Below are 26,113 nucleotides of genomic sequence, written 5' to 3'. Positions count from 1 at the left end.
GGGTATTTTTAGGGTTCAGGGTCAGTTTTCAGTTTGTAGGTAAAGGGGTATTTTTAGGGTTCAGGGTCAGTTTTCAGTTTTTGGGTAAAGGGGTATTTTTAGGGTTCAGGGTCAGTTTTCAGTTTTTGGGGTAAAGGGGTATTTTTAGGGTTCAGGGTCAGTTTTCAGTTTGTAGGTAAAGGGGTATTTTTAGGGTTCAGGGTCAGTTTTCAGTTTTTGGGTAAAGGGGTATTTTTAGGGTTCAGGGTCAGTTTTCAGTTTTTGGGGTAAAGGGGTATTTTTAGGGTTCAGGGTCAGTTTTCAGTTTGTAGGTAAAGGGGTATTTTTAGGGTTCAGGGTCAGTTTTCAGTTTTTGGGTAAAGGGGTATTTTTAGGGTTCAGGGTCAGTTTTCAGTTTTCGGGTAAAGGGGTATTTTTAGGGTTCAGGGTCAGTTTTCAGTTTATGGGTAAAGGGGTATTTTTAGGGTTCAGGGTCAGTTTTGGGTTTTTGGGGTACAGGGGTACTTTGTAAAAATAAGGTAAAATTACATTTAAATTACATTTATTTAATAAAATTAAATTATATTAAATTATATTATAATATTTTTTATTAATTTATATTCAAAAAATTATTATATACTTACCAATACTTATGTTGTAATGGTATGCGTTGTAAAGGTATATGCGTTGTAAAATCTTGCGTTGTAAATGTATGCGTTGTAAAAGTTTTTGCGTTGTAAAAGTTTTGTTGTAATGGTAGGCGTTGTAAAAGTATGCGTTGTAACGTCATACATCCCTGGAGTGGGAATAGTAATTTTAACCTCTACGCTATCCAGCGCTTTCCCTACTGTTGCACCCACTGGAGTGGGAGTAGTAAATGTTACCTCTACGCTATCCAACACTTTTGCTAATGTTGAACTCACTATAGTTGTAACAATAAATTTTAAACATTTTCTAAAATGTTATATATGTTTATTTAATAATATGTTTAAATATATATATATATATATATATATATATATATATATATATATTACCTACTGGCGGTCGCCAGTAGGTATATATAGTTAGGATTTTTTCTCTATGGGTTTTTTGAAAATTCTATGTCTAATAACTTTGGCGTTTGTGGACGGAATTGGCTGAAATTTTCAGGAAAATGGCACATTTTGTTTCTGAGCAGCCCTTGAAAAATTGGGGGGGGTTCGTCCAGTGGGGGCCGAGAAAAAAGGGGGGTCCCAAAACGTGTTTTTAACATTGAGTTTTCCATAGGGCGGTTGGCCTCACTTTTAGCCCGAACGGCTGAATGGATTTGCACGAAACTTGGCAAAATTGTAGGGACTGGTAGCCCGATGTGCCTTTTGTAGGTCTCAATATATGTGCTCCAGTGGATTTTGAGAAATTAACGTTTAAAAAAAGATATATATCTGTAACAGCGGACCGGGCAGCGCACTGGTTCGCGGACTTTTCGCGCAACGGAGCTTTGTGAAGCGAAGCTGATTGGTTCTCCGGCGTCTGTCAACATTCCAAACAGTCCGTAGCGGCCGCCATCTTGTCTCTCGGTAGGATCGAGAGACAAGAGGAGGTCAAAACAAAGGGGGAAATAACTATAAGGGGGCATAGTAGATCCTCGCTGACCCCCTAGGTTTGATGTGGAGGTTTTAAAAGGGCCCCGCGGGGCAAAAAAAAATAATAATAATAATAATTGAACGGCTGAATGGATTTGCACGAAACTTGGCAAAATATTAGGGACTGGTAGCCCGATGTGCCTTTGCTAGGTCTCAATATATGTGCTCCAGTGGATTTTGAGAAATTAACGTTCAAAAAAAGATATATATCTGTAACAGCGCTCCGCTTCGCGTAACGGAGGTTTGCGAAGCTGATTGGTCATTCTGTCACTGGGCTATAGTTGGGCTACATCTGGCTGATATTTGGGCTACATTTGTTTTTTTGTGTGTCTGGCGGCCATCTTTGGGCTACATTGGGCTACATTGGGCTTCATTGGGCTACATTCGGCTAATTAGCAAATAGCTCATCGCAAACTAGGAATGGTAAAGAATCGCTATTTATTCCGTAAAGTTCGCTATTTAGGAAATGCAAATAACTTTGATGATACATATGGCGGTTCATCTCTAACAAGATAAGAAGCATAGGGATACATTTATGATGACTGGCGCATCACCAGGGATGTGTTAGTCATTTTGTGCCGCTGTTCCGTCACCTATGGTGTGCTGCATTTACAATGCGGCGCATCATGGGGCAAAAACAGCACAGATGCGTGATGTATCTGTGCCGTAAAAGTGGCGCATTGCTGGAGTTGTATCGCAAGTGTGATGAAGCTCCAGCAAGGGTCGGGGGTGCCCCTGTCGCAGGGTTTCTGTTCTCACACAGAACTGTGGACAGAGGATTGGAACCTCGGCGAATTAGGGTGTCCCAAAACTCACGTTAGTAATCAAAAACTCCTTAGCAAGCTAGGTACAGTGTCACATTGGATATAACAAACTCTCAATGTTTAGACAATCCAGAATATGAACTTATAGTACCTCAGGATACGTGGAACTCATGAACAGTCGGTCGTTATAGATTTCTTAGAAACCAGAACATGGAGTTAAGAAGAACAGATGTGTATTTGAAATGTTTATTTACTAATGCCGTCTTCTCAGGCGTAGTACCTTAGATAATAAAAGTACACATATTATCAGTAGCAAAATTACCAGCATAGTTACTAGTACATAAAAAGTGAATGGTGATAGTATGTTAACATGCTGTAAATGAATAAGAGTTAGCAACACTTATAAGCAGCCGCGGGCCGTGGAGGGAGTTACGGTGAGGCAGGGAGGCGGGGAGGGGGAGAAGCAGGGTGGAGAATACAAGTACACATATTATCAGTAGCAAAATTACCAGCATAGTTACTAGTACATAAAAAGCGAATGGTGACAGTATGTTAACATGCTGTAAATGAATAAGAGTTAGCAACACTTATAAGCAGCCGCGGGCCGTGGAGGGAGTTACGGTGGGGCAGGGAGGCGGGGAGGGGGAGGGGCAAGGTAGAGAGGGCTCCACCCTGCTTCTCCCCCTCCCCGCCTCCCTGCCCCATCGTAACTCCCTCCACGGCCCGCGGCTGCTTATATCTCACCCTCCCTAATACACATATTATATTATTTGCTAAGAAGGTCTCTTTGTGTTGGTTTAGGGCGTGCCCATACTTTAGTGTCTTAGATTTGAAGGAATCACATCAGCATACACCAGCTCTCTCTTCATGTGAACCGCATCAACTGTTGTGTATGTGTGTTCGGCAAAGCAATATAAAACCCGCCTCATGCCCAGAATTGGCAGAAGTTGCACTTATGTTATGAGTATGAAGTCGTGGAGATCAGACCTCATAACAATTCTGTATCGTGTTGTTCTTGAAACTTTAGCACTCGCTGTACAGATATAGTTTAACAAGTAAAGCAGATAGTAGACCAATAACATATTATTCTCATGTAAACCACGATGAACTACTAGGTGGAAAGCTAAAGCAACAACTAAGTGTCGTGTGCAGAAGTTGCAAAAAAGGAAAAATGGCGTTTAAACCGGTAATGAGCCCATGCTAACTTAACACGGTGTAAAGATATCCAGGACCTAGATGACACCTCCTCATGATCCGGAAACGAACTGAATAAGATAATAGAAGTGCCATCTCATGAGAGCAGATTGCAAGTTTATATGTGGACGGTCCGCAAGGTAAAGCATTAAAAACTAGGAAAATTTAATGCTAAAGAAAAATAAAACAGCCAAGTACTTTATCGAGTCTTAAGCCAATAGGCAAGGTAAATAATAAAAACTTGACAAATAAGTCAATGAATTGTCAATGAAATGCTAGTACTCAGCATATCAAACATGAAAAAGGTCTATGACATAACTGTGTATGCAAAATAAGCTGCAACAGCCTCCAATAGGAAGTCACCGTCTTCATCCAAAAACAGTTCAGCCATCCAATTTAAAAGCGGAAAAGAACATACGTGCTCTCCCAGCACCGGATCCTCTATCACCATCAGAGGACAGCTTGGTGGGTTTTCAAGAAAGCTCTGTTCCAAGAAAGACTGTGCTGCCGCCAGTAAATTCCAGGGACCAAGTAGTCCATGCATCAATGCCACAGCCATAATCCTTTCGCCAGGACAAACCAACTCGTGAGTAATGATAGGAGTCATCAGCTGATTAAAGTCGACGTCAGGAGAAACCGGTCCGCAGAGACACAAATCAATGGCCCAATCGAAATCACAGGTCAGGCAGTGAAATACAGGCTGGACACAGGTGAAGTAGGAGAACCGAAAAGATAATCCATATGCCGTGCTTAATATCGCCAACGGCATTGTGCCATAATATTCTAGCATGCGATTGCGGAACAGTGTCAGCAGCTGCAGGGTCGGAGGTTGCATAGGAGGGACATCCATATTTAAAAATGTAAAAAAGCACAAGAGCGTCCGCTGGTAATGCAAGTAAAAATGCCAATCTACGAACCAGAGTGCAGAAAATACAATGAAAGGAAGCAGGGATGACTCCAAAGATTTTCTCAAATGAAGTCACGAGACCACTGGTAACAACTTTAAAAAAGTGTGCCAGGGACTTTGTGGAGGATGCGTTAAAGATAGTCGGAAACATGTTGCTGAAATTGAAAGGCAAATCTTAATTGAAAAGGGTGTGCACCTCTGTATGGGTGTTCGCTATGTGAAGTACGAAAGTTTCACGGGCCGAACTCAAGGCCACCTCTCTCTGAGACAAAAGAGCTCTTATTCTTGCCATGCCGTTGAAACGTGTCCCAAGGTTGGTATTTGTGGCCAGATTGAAAACTCCCTATGTTCATGTGTGGGAGGAAATAGAACATTTCTGCAGCAAATAACCCGTTCACTTACTGTTACGATAAAAGGAATACTTTTAATTAACTCAGAACAATCTTCATTATTGAGCATCAAATAACTACCATTTTCCAACAACTTGAACGTGGGGATGATAGCAGGAACTGGCGTGCCTTGCAACACGCAAGCCATATTTGGTCGGTGTTTGTTGCATGAACCGTGTAACTGTATGTGCCTACACATTAGTGAATGATCTGGCATCTCAGTGCATTCCTCTCCATTCAGATAAACTTCTTGATCATCTTTGAAACATCTGTATGTGTATGGAAGCGACCAGACCTCATGAAGAAAAGCACTACCTAAAGGTTCATAACGACCTATTGGTATATATTTCATACAATTTGAAAACTTATATAAAGCAAAAGGCAGCGTTATTAAACCGTGGATAAGGCATGTTGCCAAAAAACCCGCAATCCTCTGCTGATGATGTCACTGAGCATGTCATGAATGATGTAATATGTGACATCATCAGCAGTGGATTACGGGTAATGGTATCTCTAGTTTACTCCCTTATAGCTGTGTTTCTTTTAACATAAGTGTCTGTTTCCTTCCCTTATACTTACTGTTTTTGGTTCGCTTCCGGTTCGCGTACCAGCGAGCGAACTAGGAAGCGAACTAAGAGAAATAGAGGTTGGCACAGTTCCAAATATTGTACCAATTTTTTAATAACGGGGAGGTAGTTCTGAAAAGAACTTTTTTTTTTATTTTTCTGAACATTTTTTTACTGTTTTTGAATTTTTCGGAACAGTTTTATATTTTTTTGGGTTTTTCTTGGAGGGGGCAATGAAAACGATTCATTGTAAAGGGCTCAACAGGAGCAACAAAACAAAAAAAAGAAGTATTTATTATTTTGGGCGTTTCGGACAAACTTGCATATGATAGTCAATAGCTCTGTTGATCAGAGTGATGCTTTTTTCTCCGTAGGAAATGAATCCATCGCAAAATGCGCAGATGTGTTTTACATCACCAAATCTCATTTGTATATTTGGCACCATCTCCCTGCCCTCTGGTCCCGTTACTTCCGGTACAACAGATCTTCTGGCCATAATAGGGAGATTATCTAGGTCGTTCCGAAACTGTGCAGCACTGTAGTTGTTAGGATGCCACCTAGTCATATGGCGATGCATTGTGTAGTTTCCGAAACTGTATTTTTTGTCGGTCCCTCTGGACAGTCTATCTTGACATATAAGGCAAGTTACGTATCTTGCATTTACTTTTTTCTGACCTTTGGGAATTTTAAAAAATTGCCAAATGAAGTTTTCTTTCCGGTGAGACGTCCTGGGCTGCTCAGGCAAAAACTGCCTCTCTTCGTGCTCGTCCTCCTGTTCCTCTTCTTCTTCTTCTTGTTGAATTACAACTTGAGCAGGTGGTCCACTCTTCCTTGGATGTGGTGGAGGTGGTGGGGAAGCACCAGCTGAAGCTACTAAAGAAGCCATTGCTCAGTGATCACAAAGGGTCTTTCTCTCACAATGATGAAAGTCAGAGTGAGGAGAGAAGGAGGGATTTTCATCATTTGGGAAAAACAAGAGTTCTCAACCAATCAAAAGTGTTCATTTTAGATTATATGACCTAGTCTTACATCATTAGGAAACCAAAAGTGAAATGAACCAATGAAAAGTGTTATTACCAAGTCACATGACTTGCTGTGTTTACGTTAAGCGCTTTGCAGGGCCTCCCGGTTTGCTTCCAGAAACCTGCGCTTTGCGACTCGCTTCGCGTACCAGTTCGCTAACGTAGCACGTCATATGACGTATCACGCGACAACGTGAAACGTCATGCGGACGGGAGGCGTCACGATGTTGTTTTCTAACGCGGCACTTGCGGTAAAGAAACGTTTACCGGCTCGCGGTCTATTTCGCGGCATCAAGGTCAGCTAACGGGAAGCTTCCCGATTCGCGAAGCGGGAATGAAGAAAAAAAAATATTTAAAAAAAAATTATTCATAAACATATAAAATATATTTTTGGATTTAAAGAAGAATACATTTTACAGCTACAGATATTAGCTGTTAAAAAACCAATGAAATTCACAGAAAAAACCATAGGTTATAGACCATATATAGTTAGGAATTAGCATTTACAAAACCTTGAAAATTCACTGAAAAAACCATAGGTTATAGACCATATATAGTTAGGAATTAGCATTTAGAAAACCTTATTTTACTCACACAAAACCATTGAAATTCCATATATAGTTAGTTGCACTAACTATATATCGCGCACCCGCAATCCACTGCTGATGATGTCACATATTACATCATTCATGACATGGTCAGTGACATCACTGATGACATCACTGATGACATCTCAAATGACATCACTGATGACATCACTGATGACATCTCATTTGACATCATTCTTGTGCTAATACGATAAACCTCTTCAGACTCCAATATAACCTTAGATACACTCAGTGTATACAGACACTCACACACTGTCACTCATCCATGGAGTTACTCACACACCTAGTCAGTCATGCAAAGAATCAATCACACCTCCATTTCCTCAACTATACAGTTATACACACCTTACTTATTCAAACATATACTAACACATATTTACTCTCTTATACAATCCCTGATACAAGTTCACAATGATCCATACAGCCACTCACACATTCAGTGGCTCTCATGCACAGTTATTTATATATGCCAACTCTCACATGTACTGTGTTTTACATATGTACTTACTATGACATGTAGCATTGAGATATCCATTCACTCATCAATACACTCATGCACACAGTCAACCGCCCATGTAGCTGTTTCCACATGCACTCTTGAACTCATACACCTAGTGAATCAACTGCTCACACATCTATGCACAGAGTCACACACCTCCCAGCCACCCCCACACAAACTCAATCTCCCATACAAATACTTGGGCAACCAATCAATAACATATATAGCCTCTCGTATAGCTAATGATCCACACATACAGCAGTTTACAGAACAACAGACATACTGAAGCACACATTCAGACAGTTTAGTCACTAACCCATGCATTTAGTACGACACATTTATTCACTCACTCATACAGTCAGTCACGCACCTACTAAATCCTTCATCCAGACACTTATACATCCACTCATTCTTCAATATATCAAACATATTTAAACTTTACAGAAACACACAGTCACTGGATGATGTCATCAGTGATGTCATCAGTGATGTCATTCGAGATGTCATCAGTGATGTCATCAGTGATGTCATTTGAGATGTCATCAGTGATGTCATCAGTGATGTCACTGACCATGTCATGAATGATGTAATATGTGACATCATCAGCAGTGGATTGCGGGTGCGCGATATATAGTTAGTGCAACTAACTATATATGGAATTTCAATGGTTTTGTGTGAGTAAAATAAGGTTTTCTAAATGCTAATTCCTAACTATATATGGTCTATAACCTATGGTTTTTTCAGTGAATATATATATATATATATATATATATATATATATATATGTGTGTGTGTAATTTTTGGTGATATAATTTTTTTAATTATATAAATTATTTATTAAAATTATATTTTTTTAATAATTATTTCTAAGTTTATATTAAATATATTTATTACTATATTAGTTTTAACTTACTTTTAAGACATTTTAAAAAATCGATATTTTGACAGTCTATATTTTTGTAAGTCGATATTTTGGAGTCGATATTTTGGTACTTACCTGTTTGAAGATAGGGAGTCGATATTTTGTCAATCGATATTTTTGACTCGATATTTGTGTATCTCGATATTTGTGTCGTCGATATTATGTCAGTGATCCGAAGGCTCCATATGGCAGCACAAGGTATGTAGATTGTGCGGCTGCTGATCCACAGGGTCTGTCAGGTACAAAGCTGTCGTGAGAGCTGGATCTAGTTCTAAGCTGAGGGACTCAGAGGGGGCAACCTCGACCACCAGCTATAGCTGCAGATACTGCAGATCTTCCAGAGCAGGCCACACTTTCCCTTTCATCAGACCGGTCAGGTGTCAGGGAGGTAGAGGACACAAGACAATCATCAGCCAAACACTCTGGGGTTCTCCACACTAAGGCTCTCATGGGCTCTCACTGTCAGTCTTCCTGGGGGGCATCAACACAGCTGAGGATCAGCTCCAGAGTCAACCAAGGGTGGCTCCCAGAGGAGGCTGATCACCTCCTCAACCAGCTGCTTTCTCCTCCATAGGATGTAGTGCCGTGGCAGCAACACCACAGGCTCAATGCGGGAGTGTCTGTAAGGCATCGTCAGGTGTCCAGGATGGAGCACCTCCATCTGGGCAGTAGAAGGAGCGTTAGCACTCTGGGCCATTGCACAGCAATGAACTGTTGGCCACCACGGCTCCCTCAAGCAGGTGTTTAACAGAGGGACGAGTGTCTGGATCTTCGATGCACCTAAACCTCCATTTTTGTGAAGACGCGGCACTGATCTCTCTGTGTGTCCAGGACGGGTTGGAAAACTCACTCTGCTGGTGCAATGGAAAGCACTAAGTCCGCAGCTGTCCGAATTGGGCCCTCAGAACCTGACTTGAGAAGAGAAGGCCCTGTGGCTGGGGATGGAGAGACCAGGAGACTCACCTCAACTGCCTGCAATCTTGGCTACACCCCTCTGTGATTGATTTTAAATAAAGCAATATTTTTTTTTCAACACAGCCAGTTTTCCTCAAACGAAAATGTGATGCTTTTAAAAGAAGAAAAAGGAACATTTCTAAAACTTTTTAAAAAAGTAAATAGTGGTGCCAGGGACCACTGCCTACTCGTTTGAGGTGTCGAAAACCTATCAATGATTTGTGGGTGCAATCCACTGGTACATACCATAAGGAATCGCATATTGGAAGGGACACCCGAAACATGTCCCTTTTATTTTGTGATTCAATATGTAGTCACAAACCTATTTTGCTATTCGGTAACAAGTTATTAATTGCAATTTGGGTTCTGAACATACTCAAAAGTTATTTAGTAGATGCAAAGGCTCAGATTATATGATTCAGAGCATTTTCCACAACAAAATAGTGCTGTACAAAAGGTACAAGGAGATTTAATTTTGTTAGAGCACCTCATAATACCCAATGTCAATTGGTGGATCACTTGATGATGATATAGCAGTACTTCTTGAAATGGCAGACCCAGTTTTGTTTCATCAACAATATTGATCTTTTTGCTTGCTGTTCTTTTGACAAGGTGAAGGGGGAGGTGCAGGAATTCACAATTTCACTGCTGACATTTTTGCTAGAAATCCTGAAGAGTGGGCCAACTATTGCTTCCCGTATTTACAGAAATTTAGCAAACATAAACAATCCCCAACCTCAAAGTAACAAAAGTGGATTGTATCTTGTTAAAAATGGGACTGTTTAACTGCATAAATTAGCACCATCTCCTTGCTTGTTATAGGTGACAAAATTTACACCAAGTGGGTCACCGCAGGCAATTAAACGTTATGGAGAATACATCACCATACATGTTGAGTTCAGGAGCAGGTGTACCGCTTTTCTGGACCTCACAGAACATTTGACTTGGTTGATAGGAAACTGCTATGAACTACATCTTTACTGATATGTATATCTGTGGACCATGGGAGTAACACCAAAAGTCTCATACCAGAACCACTGCCTTGGTTAGATGGTATTGTAGTGACATGACACTTTGGAGATGTGAGGATTGTGGTGTATTATATGGTATGGTTGCGCAACTTTACTGGGTAGTACACTCATGAAATAATGTTGGGTCGGGTCAGGCAAATTTTTTAAACCTCTAGCTCAACCATAGGTACTTGTGGTTTTAAGCAGCAAGGTTTAAATAAAGGAACTAGTGTAAAACATTAGGAAGCACCAAACACCAAAATAAGAAAGTGACACAACAAAAAAGAAATCTGACAACAACTTACAAAGATAGATTATATTTTTATGAATTTCTAGACACCAAGATGATTAAAATCCACTAAAGGGTTCAGGAAAACTTACATCTCAGCTTTTCAGTAGGGGTGGGCGATAAATTCTGCTTCACCAGTGTAGTTGGTGGAGAATTCACATGTAACCCGGCATTCAGGCCAAATTCCACCAACCTCCTCATGGCAGAGTTTTTTCTCACACACGGCTCACCAATTGTAAGTTGGCAAGAGTGAGCAAGATTTAGCGTCCCCAAGCAAAATTTTGGGTCACTGGTAGGGCACCAGGCATAATTTTCCCAATGGGGGAAATCGCAGGCAGTCGCGACCATTCGCGGTCAGGAAGATGCCTTTTGAGTAGAAAATGTACTCTAGCAGCAGCAAAATAAATTTGAGAAGCAGCATCCACTGGCGCTCCACGTAGTGCCATTCACGCTGATTCTTCAGGCCAGAACGAGCTCCCAGCGCTAAAAATCAGTGCAAGCAGGGCAAAGTGCCTAATTCCTCCCATTAGCAGAACTCCGAAGTTCCTATGGAGTTTTCATGTAACTCATGTAATTCCACGGAAGAAAACTCTGCGAGTTTCACCCACCCCTACTTTTTAATCCAAAGGTCAAACAAGCAGTGGTAACCATAAAGTATGTAAACTTTTGAAAAGTTTGAGAAAGTTGTGTTCGGCTACTTTGGCCCAGCCTGGAAAACCAATTCCAACAAGGAAAATGTCAAGGTGGCAATATGGAGTGTTTGGACTGTTACCTGGTCACCAAAGAAGTCCCTCGTCCAATTCCACGCTTTACATCTAGACCACCATAGACTTCAATGAAGTGGTCCTGATGATGGGGATGCAGGTGCTGTGTGGTTGACAGGGGCCTGCCTGGGGTATTTCTCGGTCCATGGGTAAGGTGGGGTGACTTTGGTTACAGGGGTTGGAGTCCCTTGAAATGTTCTTCAAACCAGTAGAAGCCCACCAGCGGCTGGGCTACCGATCTCGGATCATAGTGGGTCCAGCTGTATCCTTTGGTGAGGGCTAGTGTCTGTCTTTGGCACAGTCCTCTCCTCAGTAGCCCAAGAGCAAGCAGGTTCACTGCAGTGGAAGGTTCATCCTCTCTTGCCAGGTATAGGGGTCAGCAGAGCAGTCCTTCTTTGGAATTCTCCCCAATCCAGATGTGGTGTGAGGTTCAGGCTGCCAGGGGTGCCACATGTATGCTCAGAAAGTGCCCTGGGAAGATGATGCGGTCACTAGTCAATGGGCTACCAGGATCCCTCCCGCCTTATGATGACCTCTAGGTCTGTGTAGAATTTAGCAATCCCAGAGTGCACTATTATGGCCACTTCCAGAATGTCTGAATCCTTCCTCGGATGTTAGAAGCTAGGTAGCCCACCCTAGAAATGTGGCTCCCTCTGAGCTACACTCCCACAAAAAAACTGGTTTGGCAACTGGTTTTCCCTCTGTGTTGCTGGCGTTAACCCATCTTCCTGAAAGAAAGGGCAGCCCTACACAAGTGTGATCACCATTTGACCACCCTCTGAAGATTGACCTTTGAGTCAGCATCTTTTTTGGCTTCCTACAGGGGCGAAGTAACACCTTCCTCTCTGGCAGGCCTTTATTTTTCCTGAGCCTGGCAGTCGTTCATACAACTCCCTAGGACGACAGAAGACCAACTGCAAAAGGCCACCAGATAAACTGGACAAAAGAGTAGCAACTTTTTAAACGTTGCCTTTCCTTAAAAGTGATATTAAATTTGACGTAGGCATCTAGTCTGGTGTAATGCCATGATTAATTTGATACCTTGAAGTATACATTTTGGTAAACTCATTCAGAGGTTAACAGGACTGAGATGTCAGCCTGTAACTCTGTATTAGCCAATGGAGCTACTAACCTTCCCCGAGTAAAACTGACAATTTGGATGTTTTACTGTTAGGACATGTTAAAGTTTGTCCTACCTAAAAATATACAGCTCCCTGCCTATGGGATCAATAGGCCTTCCTTAAGGCAGACACATGTATTGTTGAGGGTAGTTAGGGCTATGTCATTGGCTTGAATGGCAAAGTCGAACTAGCCTTAAAGCTGCTCTGTCAGACTGCAGTGGCAGGCTAGGAGCCATTTTCTACTTTGTCACATGCAGGGTGGCACAACCAGTGCTGAAGCCCTCTGTGGATGCTCTAACTTTCATTTCCTGGGTCCCCTTAGATCTATATACTAGGAACTTATAGGTAAGTCTGCATATGCCATTTCGGGGATCCAATTCAACATACATTTTGTACGTGGCTAGAACACTGGCCTTTTGATCTGGTTAGCTGACCTCAGAGCACTCTCAGAGTTAAAAAAACAGCAGCTAGTATGCCAAATGGAGGCGAAAAGTAGGGGCAGGTGGAAACCTGCAAAAAGCCTGGTTCCTCACATTAGCTGACTCAGAATGCTTTCCTGCTGCACAGCTTTTCTGAGAGTTTCCTCCATTCTAAAGCACACAATAATAATAGCGGCCTCTACTAAGCGTGGGTGATGGGGCATGGGTGGTGGTGCGGATGGGGAGCAGAGGGGGGAATACAAAAAATAAAAATAAGCACACTTACCTGGGAGCCGACTGGTACTTCCGCCTTGCTCCATCTCCTCCGCGCCGCAACAGGAAGCTCTCAGCCTTCTAGAATCCCCTGTCTGATCATAACGCTGCCTCAAGCAACGTTGTGATTGGTCTAAGCGCCATGGTTCGGCAGTCACACAGGGGCTTGGAGGCTTAAACTGTTCCTCATCAGGCTGTCTAATGCAGCCAGCCTTGTGGGGAAGATACAAGAGGGCCGGTCAAACTATCAAGCGCACTTTAGGGTGTGATTTACACTCCTCCCCTGCCCCCTGCACTGCCCAACACGGCTCCGCTACCCCACCCTGCACCCGAGCAGGCAGGAAAACTAAAATGATATTAACATTAGTTATTATCATTTTAGTTTTTTTTTACTTTTTTGCTAGCTATGCAGTGTGGCACCCCTCCTCCGCCTTACCGGAGGAGCCGCTGCTGCATCACAATGCGTTCTCCTTCACCTTGATGCCCAAAGCATTCAATTTTTTAAAACAGGAAGATCAGAGATTTCCAGACTTTTTCTGGTGTATTAACTACTATTAAAAGGTGGCCTATAGGAGCCTGCTTTGAGTCTAGGTACACTATTTGATAAATGAGGCCATCGTGGTATCTCTAAGCATCCTGGATAATTTAAACCATAAGCTGGATGAATGTGTTAGCTACAAGGGAACCTAGACTTCAATATCGTTTCTATGATGTTCCTTAGACTTGATAATTAATGAAGGAACACATAGGGCTTCACTTATGAAAAGTGACACATCGCTGCGCGAAACAGCAATGCGTCACTTTTCATTGCACTCTCCTTGAAACATGTTGTATTCGTCATATTTACAGTATGACGCATCACGTCGCAAGGAGTTACAGATACGTCAGTATTTCTGACGTATCTGCAGACGCAAAAATGACGCATTGATAATGTTTTTCAGCTAACGCGTGGTCATTTTGTGATTGTTTTTTGTTGTTATTTTATTTTCTATTGATCTTACTTTGAGGCTTTTTGATGAATTTATTTCACTTTATTTATTCCTAGGATGTATTTCTTATTTTTCTTCTCACTGTTCTTTGGAGCACCATTTTGCCCTCACGGAGTATTATTTGCACCGTTTTCTTGGCTTCTAATTTATTACATTGCACCGCTGTGGGTCTTTTGGTTCTATCATTATTTCTTTCTTTCCTTATTCGTGACTGGTAACTTTTTCTCCTTTCTTTGCCTAGTACTCTGGTCCTATTTTTATCTTTTTGAATTATCCTAAATCTTGGGGCTTCCCTCCCTCCTGAAGGATGTATGTCGTTACAACGCATGCTTTTTCCACAAACCCTGCCCTTACCACACAGGTTTTACAACACAAGTCGTTACAACGACTAGGGTTGGGGGGCGCTGGATAGTGAATAGTTTAATTTACTATTCCAATACCATTCCCCGTGGATAGTAGGGAAGGTGTTGGATAGTAAATTAAACTATTACCTATCCTACAGCGCCCCACAGCGCAATTCGTTGTAACAAATTGCATTGTAAAAGTTGCGTGGTAAAGGTAGTGCGTGGTAAAAGTTGCGTTGTAAACGCTGTTTACCCTCCTGAATGTTAGTGTGCACTGATCTGACTTTGCAAAACATTGTTTTGAGTAGCTTATGCAAAATTATTGAAACTCTGAATACCCATTGTTCCTATGTTGTATTATCTTGATTAAATATTATTTTCAGATACCCCCCACTTTTTTCTCTACGGAGACATGTGCCCTGAGGAAGGTGAGGCCTTTAATAGGTCAGACACCAAAACATACGTTGGCACCACTACAGAAAGAACCTGGCGAAGCCAACCACATATTGTTATTCTTTATAACTGATTGTCTTTGTCCATTTACCCTTCCAAGTCTTTATCTGACATCTGTGAATGTATTAACTTCATTGCATAACCTTTGTTATATTCTTTAAACATTGAATTTGTGAAAACTCTTAGACAAAACAATTTGTTTCTCAGGAAGGCTATTTTGTCTCCGTGGCCTACCATTGAATATTGTGGTTCTTCGCCCTTTGTAGGAAAAGGTTTTTTAATTGAGTTTGAATGACTGGATCCTTAGGATCAGGACGAATGACATTGCGTGAATGTGGAATATGTGTTGTTTTGAGTGTTTGAATGATTGTATTGTGGGGATGTGTATTTTTGCCTTAAAGTTATCTTTTTTTAAATCAATCAAATTGTACATACATGAATATTGATGAAAGCCTATTTATGGATATGTTCCCAAAAAATTTGGTATATTGATTCTTTCTTATTGGGAGGGAGAATGTATCCCTGGTGACTTTATCAGCACCCCTTTGATCTATACTGGGTGGAGACATTCCCGTGTACTGCATTGCATTGAAAGAGTGTGTCACGAAAGTGACTAAACTCCATCAATGGGTTATTTCAATGGGCAAGTCCCATTTCAAATGTACCTGCGCCAGTCTTACGCCTGCCTCACAGCAGGCGTAAGATATTGACACATTTGCATCCTAGAAGTGATGCAGTAAAATCTCATAGATTTCACTGTGTCACTTTTACGAGGCGTACTTGCGTCAAAATGCCCACCCTGCATACATTATACCTGGCGCAGGTATAATGTGGCGCAGGAGTTTATAAAGTGAAGCATCTACCTAGATGCGTTACTTTGTAAGTATGATGCAACATGGCGCACTTTTACCCTGCTGGTGTATCACCGAAAGTGACGCACCAGTGGTGCAAAAGTGACGCAAGGGCACAAAAATAATCCCCATAATGTCTATATTCGGCACACATTTGGATGGATGAGTGCAGTTTGAAAGGGGACTTTTTTCCATTTGAGAGGGTAGTGTTCTATTTTTTATGTCAGTAGAAGATAGATTATTTTATATATAGATAGTATTCTTACAAATATGAATTGACGTTTTGGTAGTAACGTGGTTGGGTGAACAGCTTCATATGTTTTTCAGGTAGCATGACAGGAAAGCCAATAATTTTAACTAGGCCTGTTTTTTCATCAATTTACCTAATTTGTTTTTGCTCACCTTTACAAACACTTTTGTAAATTTCCAAGAGGTACGATGGAGACACTAAACACCCCCTGATAATAATCGAAAATGTTTACAGACCACTTTCTGTGCTGGAGGAGACATATTTTATTGATATGTTTGAATCAATATTTCTTCACGCCCTCTAAATATAGCCCCGCTATTTTCTAGCAATAGTTGAAACAGCAGCCATTCCATTGTGTTTTCCGGTGACTTCGTAACCCAAGCCAGCCTCTTACATTGCCAGGAACTTGGCTGAAAGCTTGAAATGTACAATAGTTCAAGCCATTTTTTGTATAATGTTTTGTAAAATGCGAAATCAAGAACATAGATTCGGTTAACATTCATATGACTAAATATAAGTTCACCAATTGCTTGTGTCACTGAAAAAGGCAAATATGCACATACTCGTCGGGATTATTTGCATGGCTATCGTCTAGCATTTACAGTACATTAGACCAAATGTTACGACAGTCGCATTCCACACCTCAAGTGGTGTCTTCATCAAAGCCCAAAAAAAGCAACGCATTAGGAAAAATAAATACATTGAAATTACTAAAACTTACAAACCTGTTCCACTCCCTATACCTAAGACATTGATTGAAGACTTCCCTTGTCCAGTCCTGAAAGTAAAATGGATACAACATTTTATTGCTGTGAATCAATTAAACAATATACTTATGCTTAATCGAAAATGTGTAGTAGTATTATCACCTGAGAACCATTGTTTTTCTAATCACACATTTCTGAATTATTACAGAATTACAGTTTAATGGAAGAGGTATTTGAAATGCTGAGATATTGTATGTATTTTTTCGAATGAATGGCATCAAAAAGACAATACTTTTGAATCAACACATCATGATTAGTCTCGGTTTTGGTATTGTCTCATATATATACTGTTGGACCTGTCATCTTTAGGGTAGTCTTCCCCTCAAAAATGTTGTTTGCTGTATTATTTTGTTGGGCTTAGGTCTCTGAGCACTTTTCCACTGCTGACCAGTGCTAAAGTCCATTGTAGAGCCCGTGTGTGCAGTTTACAACATCTTCGACTTGGCATTTAAACCACTTTCCAAGCCTTAAATTCCCCTTTTACTACACATAACCCCCCTCCCCCCATGGTAGGCCCTCAGTAGCCATAAGGGCAAGATGATGTGTTAGTAAAAGGTGGACATGGCCTTTTAAGTTTTACATGTCCTGGTAGTGACAAACAGCTAAATGTGTTTTTCACTACTGTGAGACCTACTCCTCTCATAGGCTAGCATTGGAAAATCCTTAATACTCTTTAAGCTGTAATTCCTGAGTAGAAAGGACTAGCTGCATTTTAAATCTTTCGAATGGTAAAGATCAATCCTCTCTAATGGTAAAGCTGTATTTAACATTATTATTTTAGAATTACACTTTTAGAAAGTATATTTTACCACACTAAGGTAACACAATATTCTCCAAGGAAACTAGGTAATTAAGTCAAAAAACAAAATTTCCCTGGTGGGATTATTTCCAGTATACTTTGTGTTTTGCTGGTTTTTAAATCCAACACTATAATTACTATGCAGAAGACACCATTTACAGTATAACCAATATAATGAAATAAAACTCATGCATAGTGGTCAAACAAAATGTTTATTTATTTTCACAATTCTTCTATTTATCGTACAAAGAGTAATAAACACATAAACAATATACATTTAAGGTTAGGTTTACAATTGGCAACATTCATACAAAAACACTGTCGCACACCATATGATCAAATCAACAAATACAAATACATTCTAAAAGAGATCAATGAGGATAGATATATCCTCCTAACCACATGTAGTCCCAGATAAACAGTCCAAACAAGTTTCTTCTTCTTTGCTCCAAAATATTGTAGACATATATTAGAGCAATATCAATGTGACTGCTGGTAGAGATGAGTAACTGTAACATTTCTGTCTCTTAATGCCAAGTGGTCCACAAGACCATCATCAGAAAACAATAAGTGACAATCGCCTGAATGGTCTAACAAAATAAAATATAAATTTGTAAAAATGAACAGTACGCCAAAGAGCACCATGTGCACTGCTAACCCACATTGCGATGCCTCCATACCACCAAACCTGACAGGCACTCTATTAAAAGCCAGAAAGTGCCATCAAATGACCAGGCCAAAAATGCAAGCTCTATGTGCCCATCTATCCTTACTTCCAGACATATTGAGCATTTCTACACTGTGTTCTGGCGATGGTCTTGTGGGCCTCTTGGTCTTAAGCGACAGAAACATCAACGATTACTCCTCTCTAACAGCAGTCGCAGTGATATTTCACCTATATATACCCATAAGATGTTTGGAACAAAGAAGAAAACAACTGTTTGGATTGTCTATTTGAGACTACATGTGGTTAGGAGGATATATTGTTCCTCTGTGATCTTTTTAGAATACTTTTCATTTGTTGATTCGATCATGTGGGGTGTGACAGTGTTGTATGAATATTGCAAATTATAAATCTAACCCTGAATATATATTGTTGATGTGAGTATTACTCTTTGTATGATAAATATAATTATTTTGAAAACAAAAAGTGAAAAACTTTGTTTGAACAGTACACCCAAATGTTATTTCATTGTATTGATTATATTGTAAATGGTTACTTTTGCATATTCATTATAGTGTTGGATTAAAAGACCAATAAAGCACAAATCAGGGACATTCTGTTTTATGAGTTTTAGAAAGTGGGCATTTCTCTGCACTTACTGCTCTGTGTGCCTGCAGCCTGTCTCCAATACATCTCTAGAGTGGGTGAGAACTACACTTTGTGCATTCCCTCTAAACAGCCACAAAAACAGTAAGGGTGGGTGTGACAGAGAACTCATTTGCATCCACCTGCCTTTTAAAAGTCTGGGGCCAGGCCTGGGAAGAAATAAAGACCTGTGCACTTAAAGGGATTGCTTTAAAGTCACCCCCACTTCATACGCACAACTGGCTCTAAGTGCTGGGGCTCTGACCCTACCAAGGGACTGCACTACTGGATCTGTGAAGAACTTTACCAGGAGTAAAGACTGCTGTGCTCCAAGGATTGACACTCTGCTTGACTGCTGCTTTGCTGTGCTGCCCTCCTGCTTGCTGATCTGTGCCCTGCTGATGACAAGGAATGGACCCATCTCACTTGAACGCAGGAAAGGATGACCCTAAAGGCTTGCTGACTTCCCCTGTATTTTGAAGTCTCAGGGCCATCAAAAATGTCCTTCAACTCTACAACAGCACTTCAACTCTGCCATATGTAAATCCTGCTCTGCCAAATGGTGCTAAACCAGCCTGGACCCTTAAAAGGTGACTACTGCTGTCCAGAACCATCAAAATTGGTGCTGTGATGACTTTGTGCCAATCGGAACCAACACATTGCCCTTCGACACTGAGGCAGGAGGCGATCGATTAAATCATTTAGAAGGACTGTCTTGCTTCAAGATTGCTTCACGATGATGGACAGGGCGTCTCAAGGACGTCGCATCCCCTGCATCATAAAGGGGTTCGTCGAAGATGCCATCATTGCCTGCGCAGATCGGAACAGACGCATCAAGTCTTCGACGTTGATGCTTTCCCCACCCAAGGTTCTTTTTCAGCAGGACCTGTGTAAGTCCTGTAGCCTGCCTGCCCTCCATCGTGGTCGCCTGAACTTTGGATTCACCCTGGTCCAGGACTAAGCATGAGCGTAAAATCCGTTCCGCTCGCGGATTTTGCGGATTTTTGGCAAATTCGCAATCCGCGAACTCTCGCGAACTTGCCGAAAATTCGTAAAATCCGTGCGAAGCGGATTTTTTGCTTGGTAGCACTTGCCAACTAGAATACTATACAATTTCGCGGGAGTAAACACTTGCGAACACGTAGATGCGGCGGGCAGCGACAATCTCGCAATTGCGAGATTGCTAAATTTGCAATTTCGCACAAGAAATCCACCAGCAGGCAGCATAAACCTTGAAAATTATGATTTTTATCAGAATAACTCCTCAGGTTGACATTTGCCTGCACTTTTTCTTTGCAAGGAGTCCATTTTGGGGGGGGGGTGGGAGGAAGGAAGTGCCCCACAGTCTCCAACTTCCTGTTCCTGTCCAGCAGGCTCCTCCCAGTGCTTTCTTCATGTGCTGGTCATTTTCATTTGGATCTTGACCTGGAAGGATGACTTTTTGTCGATGCTGCAGGATATTTGGATTTTTGCAAAACTGAAAGCACTCAGCAGGTGCAAAAGTTCAATCTTATCATTAGTAACCATTCCCTGTAGTGCTTCCTGAGGGGCCCCTTCAGAGTTCATTTGCCTACTTGCAACTATTCTATGACCCTGCTCTGACCCTCACAGCAGGCTCAGAGAATAGCTACAAGTATACAACAAAGGTCCTGTTAAAAAAATTACACTGCAACAGAAAGCAATTACAGACAAAACTGAAAGCACTCAGCAGGTGCAAAAGTTCAATCTTATCATTAGTAACCATTCCCTGTAGTGCTTCCTGAGGGGCCCCTTCAGAGTTCAGTTGCCTACTTGCAACTATTCTATGACCCTGCTCTGACCCTCACAGCAGGCTCAGAGAATAGCTACAAGTAGGCCACAAAGGTCCTGTGAAAAAAAATTGCACTGCAACAGAAAGCAAATTACAGATAAGGAAGCAGGTGCCAGCCAGACTGGAAGTTTAAATTCAGTGACACATCAATCAACCCCAAATTAATTCATGTCAGTTGAAGCAGGGCAGGTGTGCTTGCTTTTTTTCACCCCCATAATCTACAGTGATAAACCAACCAGAGGGTGGCAGTGATGTACCAGAGGGTGGCATGGGTGTACCAGAGGGTGGCAGTGGTGAAACAGAGGGTGCTGTGAACCTGTGATGATGAACCAGACGTAGAAACAACATAGTCGCGGCTGTTGCGAGCCGACAAGTAAGTTCGCAATTGCGAACTGGTACACAACCCTTGCGAACTGGCAGAAACCCTTGCAAACACAAAAAAAATCCGCAAATTCACGAGAGTTCGCGGATTTTGCGGATTGCGAATCCGTAAATACGCAAGTTCGCAGATTGCCAATTCGCAAAATCCGCCCATGCTTATCCATGACAACCTCAAGTAACCCTTAAAGCACTACATTTTGATGAATTCCTTAAATTCATAACTCTGGTTCGATTTAATGGAGTTTGATTGTTTTGGCATTGTTTTACTCCTAAAAATATGGTCTACGTCACTAACCCTGAGTGGAGTATTTTTGGTGTTTTCATTGTGTTACTTGGTGTAAGTGTGTGTGTGTTGCACAAATACTTTACACATTGTCCCTTTAGATAAGCCTGACTGCTCTGTGCGAAGCTACCAGAGGGAGAGCACAGGTCATCTTTTAGCGTGTATCTAGCTTTCCCTGCCAAGAGTGGGTTCCTGCTTATACAGGGTGCCTACTCTGACAGCTAGAAACCCCAGTTCTAACATTTGTGATGAGCAGTGAGGACAGGACTTGTGTTTGTGCAATATGATTTAATAACTCATTGTTCACAACAACTCTATACTAAGACCAATTCAAACCTTTTCCACTTCTCCCTAAATTGGCATCTTTGATTTTTCCAGAGTGTTTGTTCCCAATACTAATTTCTTCCAGGAACGTATGTGGCCTTTTCTGGCAATATGGATTCCAGCTGGCCAATCTGGAGATCCTCACAGTGGCCCAGCTCAAGCAATTCTGCCAAGAATGGAGGGTGTTCACTAAGGGAAGTGCCAAGAAGGATGAGCTCCTAAAAGACTTAGGAGCATGGGCAGCAGCCCACCATACCAACACAGAGGATGAGGAGGAGGGATCAGCGTCTGAGGAGGAATTGGAGCAGGACCTGTCTTGTCATTCAGTCTACGGATGTAGGGGTAACATTCTCCCAGGACTGGATGTAGGCAGCAGTGTGTCTTTAATGAACCAGTCTCCAGTGGAGTTAAAGGACAGGAAAGCGGAGAGAAAGCTGAAGTTAGAGCTTGTAACACTGAAATTAGAGAAGGAACCGGCCCTTGCCAAGCTAGATTAGGAGCAGGTCCTTGTTAAAATGGAGAAAGAACAAGTTCTAGAGAAGAGGAGACTAGCCATGTTGTAAAGGAAGATATCCCATGAGCTGAGTCTCAGAGAGCTGGACGTGGGAGCCCTACAAGTGGGGTCCAGCAACAGCAATGGAGGCAGCATACCTGAAGTGTCCACTTGTGAGTCTGGAGTCATGATACCCAAGGATTTCTTGCCCAGTTATGAGGGGGGGGTGACATAGATAAGTAGTTTGCAGCTTATGAAGTGGTTCTGAAAGTGCACAAGGTCCCATAGGAGTTCTGGGGGTGTAGTCTATGGAGGTATACACCTGCAGTGGGAAGGGTCACAGTCCTTACACTAGAAATAGAAGACCAGAATGCTACACTGCTATGAAGGCCATCTTAGTCAGTAGGTGTGGGTTGCCCCCTGAAAAGTATAGGAAATTGCTCATGCCCAGCCACAAACTGTCCACACAGACGTGTGCATTTAATGGATTATGCTTGTAAGGAACTGAAGGACTGGGTGAGGGGCAACAAGGTTGATGATTAATCAGGGCTGTAAAACCTATTTTTATAGAAGTACATGCTTGATACTTGTTTTCCAGACCTGTGCCAACACCTGGGTGATAACAAGCTTACAGACCTTAGGACACTTGCTGAGGATGCTGGCATCTGGGTCAGCACCAGAATGTTCAAGAAGGTAACTGGGAGGGATTCCCAAAAGGGTGGTCAGGGTTCCTACCAGAAGATGCAGAGGGGGAGACAAAAAGACAGAGTTCCGTAAAGGCCCTGAAAACAACTCCAAGGGGAAAGGGTCTGGTTTACATTCCCAATCTGGACACCAGAAGAAAAACTACCCTGACAAAGACAGCAGCCCAAGCCCATCATGTGCTATGTGTATGGACACTACTTGGGGGAGTGTCCAAAAAGAGCACCACCTCCCTCTGGTGGAAAGATTCCAGGGGTGGCTAGTATAGTAGCAGGAGGAGTTTGTCCCAGTTAATGTGGGAAAGTTTATTGGCATTACCCTAGTGCCTATGGGTGACAGTGAGATGCTTTTAAGACCCACATTTACTCAAATACTACAAAGTATAGGCAGCAGGTCACCATCAATAGGCATGTTGATGAGGCTCTGAGGGATAAAGGTGCTAGCAATACTATGGTATGGGGTCAGCTGGTGTCCCCAGAGCAGATGTTTCCCAATACATTTCACCAAGTTGTGGTTGCTGACAATAGAGAGCCCCTTGTTCGATTTGAGTTCAGGGGTCAGCTCTTCTGAAGGTGGCTGTGAGCCCTGCCATGCCCGTGGACTATTTGCTTGGTAATGACCTTGAGCATACTAACTGGAAGGAAGTGGAGCTCAAGGCTCATGTGGGGATGCTGGGGATACCTGACTGGATCTATGATGCTGGGGATACCTGACTGGATCTGTGCTACCACACGGTCCATGGGTGCCCAGGATGTGAGACAAAAAGGGCTGGAACCTAGAATAATGGCCCAGCCAGGTGCTAAGATGGGAAAAGGCAGAGGGCCCTGAAAATCAGCCCCTGAATGTAGACCCAGTGAAATAGATGGGGCACCTGTGGTGACCGCCCAGAGTCCACTGAGGAGGGTATTTCTTCCCTTGGAGACCTGTCTACAGCTACTGGATGGCATGTAGAAGGAGGACCCACCAAGGAGGAGTTATGTAGGGTGGGAAGAGAATGTCCAACTCTGGAGGGCATGAGGCAACAGGCCAAATCCCAAGCAGCAGGTGATGCCTCTGGGAGTCATCCCATTTACTGGGAGGACAACCTCCTTTACAGTGAGCTTAAGGCTACTGTGCATAGGACGACAAGCTCCCTGGTTGTCCCTCAATGGTACAGTGCCTTCCTCCTGGAGCTGGCTCACAAAAGTCCTCTGGTAGAACATCTAGGCCACGACAGGACCTTTTCAAAGCTTGTACCTCACTTTTACAGGCCTATGATCAATGATTCCTCCGATGCATTCTGAAGCATTTGTGTGGCCAGTGGAAAGACAGGGAAGAGGCTGAGAGCCCCCATTAATCCCTTGTCTGTCATTTGCACGCCCTTTGAGTTGGTGGGCATCAACATTTTTGGGCCTATGGATCCCCAGACTGCATCCAGCAAAAGGTTTATTCTGGTACTGGTGGATCATGCCAATAGGTACCCAGAGGCAATCACTTTAAGCACCATATGTGCACCAGCATTGGAGGTACCACAGAAAGGAGTGGGCTTCAGCCCATTTTTGCTTCTGTATGGGTACCCTGCCAGAGGACCTCTTAGTTTGGTCAAGGAAGAATGGGCGCAAGCTTCCAGGAAGATTCCCCTGGGTGTAGTAAGCTACATGCTGGCCTTCAGGACGCAAATGTCTAAGTTGTGGAAGCAAGCTTCTGACAACTTAGAAGCCAGTCAAGCCGTGATGGAAGAGTGGTATGACTAAACTTCTACCACTGTAGAATTACAACCCTGGCAGAAAGTGTGGGTTATGGAATCTGTGGGACTCAGGGCCCTCCAGGATAGTTGGACTGGACCCTATGAACAGAGGTGGAATGCTATAGAAAGGGAAGATTTTGCTTTGGTCTGGACACTGAAGAAGATCAGACCGTACCTCCATACCTGTTTGGCCTTCACTTCCTGATGCAGACTGACCAGAGGCCCCTCAAGTGGCCCATGCAAATGAGGGGTGAGAATCTAAAACTTTTGAGGTGGTCCATTTCCCTACAGGTTATGGACTTCAGGGTTGAACACAGATGACGGGTAGACCACGCCAATGCTGATGGTCTATCCAGGTTCTTCTCCCTTAGTGATAAGAACTCCCTAGATGTTGGGTAGCTCTCCCTACTTTCAGCTGGGGAGGAACCCAAGTTAGACCTGTCATCCTTAGGGTGGTGGTCCCCCAACATTTTGCCTGCTAACATTTTCATTTTGTTGTATCTTTTTGTTGGCCTTAGGACTCTGAGCACTTTATCACTGCTGGCCAGTACAAAAGTGCATATACTTCTCCCCTAAACATGGTAAAAGTGGTGTATACACACATGGCATATTTAGTTTACTTGTAAGTTTGTTGTAAATTTGTATAGCATTAATTATTAGATATCCCTGTTGGTATTCAAGAAATCATGACTAGCCATTTCTGTCTCTCAGATGCTGCCAAAGGCGCGGAGATACTCCTTCGGGAGTCGATTCCCAGCGCCATACAAGTATGCAAATAAATAAATAAATAAATAATTAAACCCAGGACCTGTAACCTAAATGCTACGAGTGGGCTTGCAGCACTGATTGGGCCACCCACATAAGTAGCCTTTCAAACCTGTCTCAGGCCTGCCACTGGAGAGTCTGTGTGTGCAGTTTTCTGCCATTTCAACGTGGCATTTAATACCACTTGTCAAGCCTTAAACTTCCCTTTTATTGCACATATGTCACCACTAAGGTAGGACCTAGGTAGCTGTAAGGGCAGGGTGCTGTCTTTTTAAAAAGGTAGGACATGTCATTTTAAGTTTAAATGTCCTGGTAGTGACAAACTACATTGTTTTCACTACTATGAGGCCTACTCAGAAAGGAGTACTGCATTATGTATTACATCCTTGGAATGGTAATGCTAAATCCTCTTTAATGGTAAAGTTGGATTTAACATTACTATTAAAGAAATGCCACTTTTAGAAAGAGGGCCTCTCTACTCTTACTGCTATCTATGCCTACAACCTGTCTGCAATACATGTCTGGTGTGGGTGACAGCTACACTTTGTGCATTCCCTCAATA

General features: G+C 42.3%; 1 protein-coding gene across 7 annotated transcripts in view; it reads right to left on the bottom strand.

Moving 5' to 3' along the window:
* LOC144823715 (histamine N-methyltransferase A-like) overlaps window positions 1-26,113 on the bottom strand; it is a 612,337-nt gene that overhangs the window by 297,547 nt on the left and 288,677 nt on the right. For all 7 annotated transcript variants that reach the window (XM_078682469.1, XM_078682466.1, XM_078682472.1 and 4 more), the window contains exon 3: window positions 16,918-16,970. In XM_078682469.1, the coding sequence (XP_078538595.1) occupies window positions 16,918-16,970 (53 nt within the window). The remainder of the gene's footprint in view (window positions 1-16,917; window positions 16,971-26,113) is intronic.

Source organism: Lissotriton helveticus, chromosome 3_1, assembly GCF_964261635.1.
Source record: "Lissotriton helveticus chromosome 3_1, aLisHel1.1, whole genome shotgun sequence".
Lineage (NCBI taxonomy): Eukaryota > Metazoa > Chordata > Amphibia > Caudata > Salamandridae > Lissotriton > Lissotriton helveticus.
The sequence above is the reverse complement of the archived record's forward strand: the minus strand, read 5'-3'. Positions and strand labels throughout refer to the sequence as shown.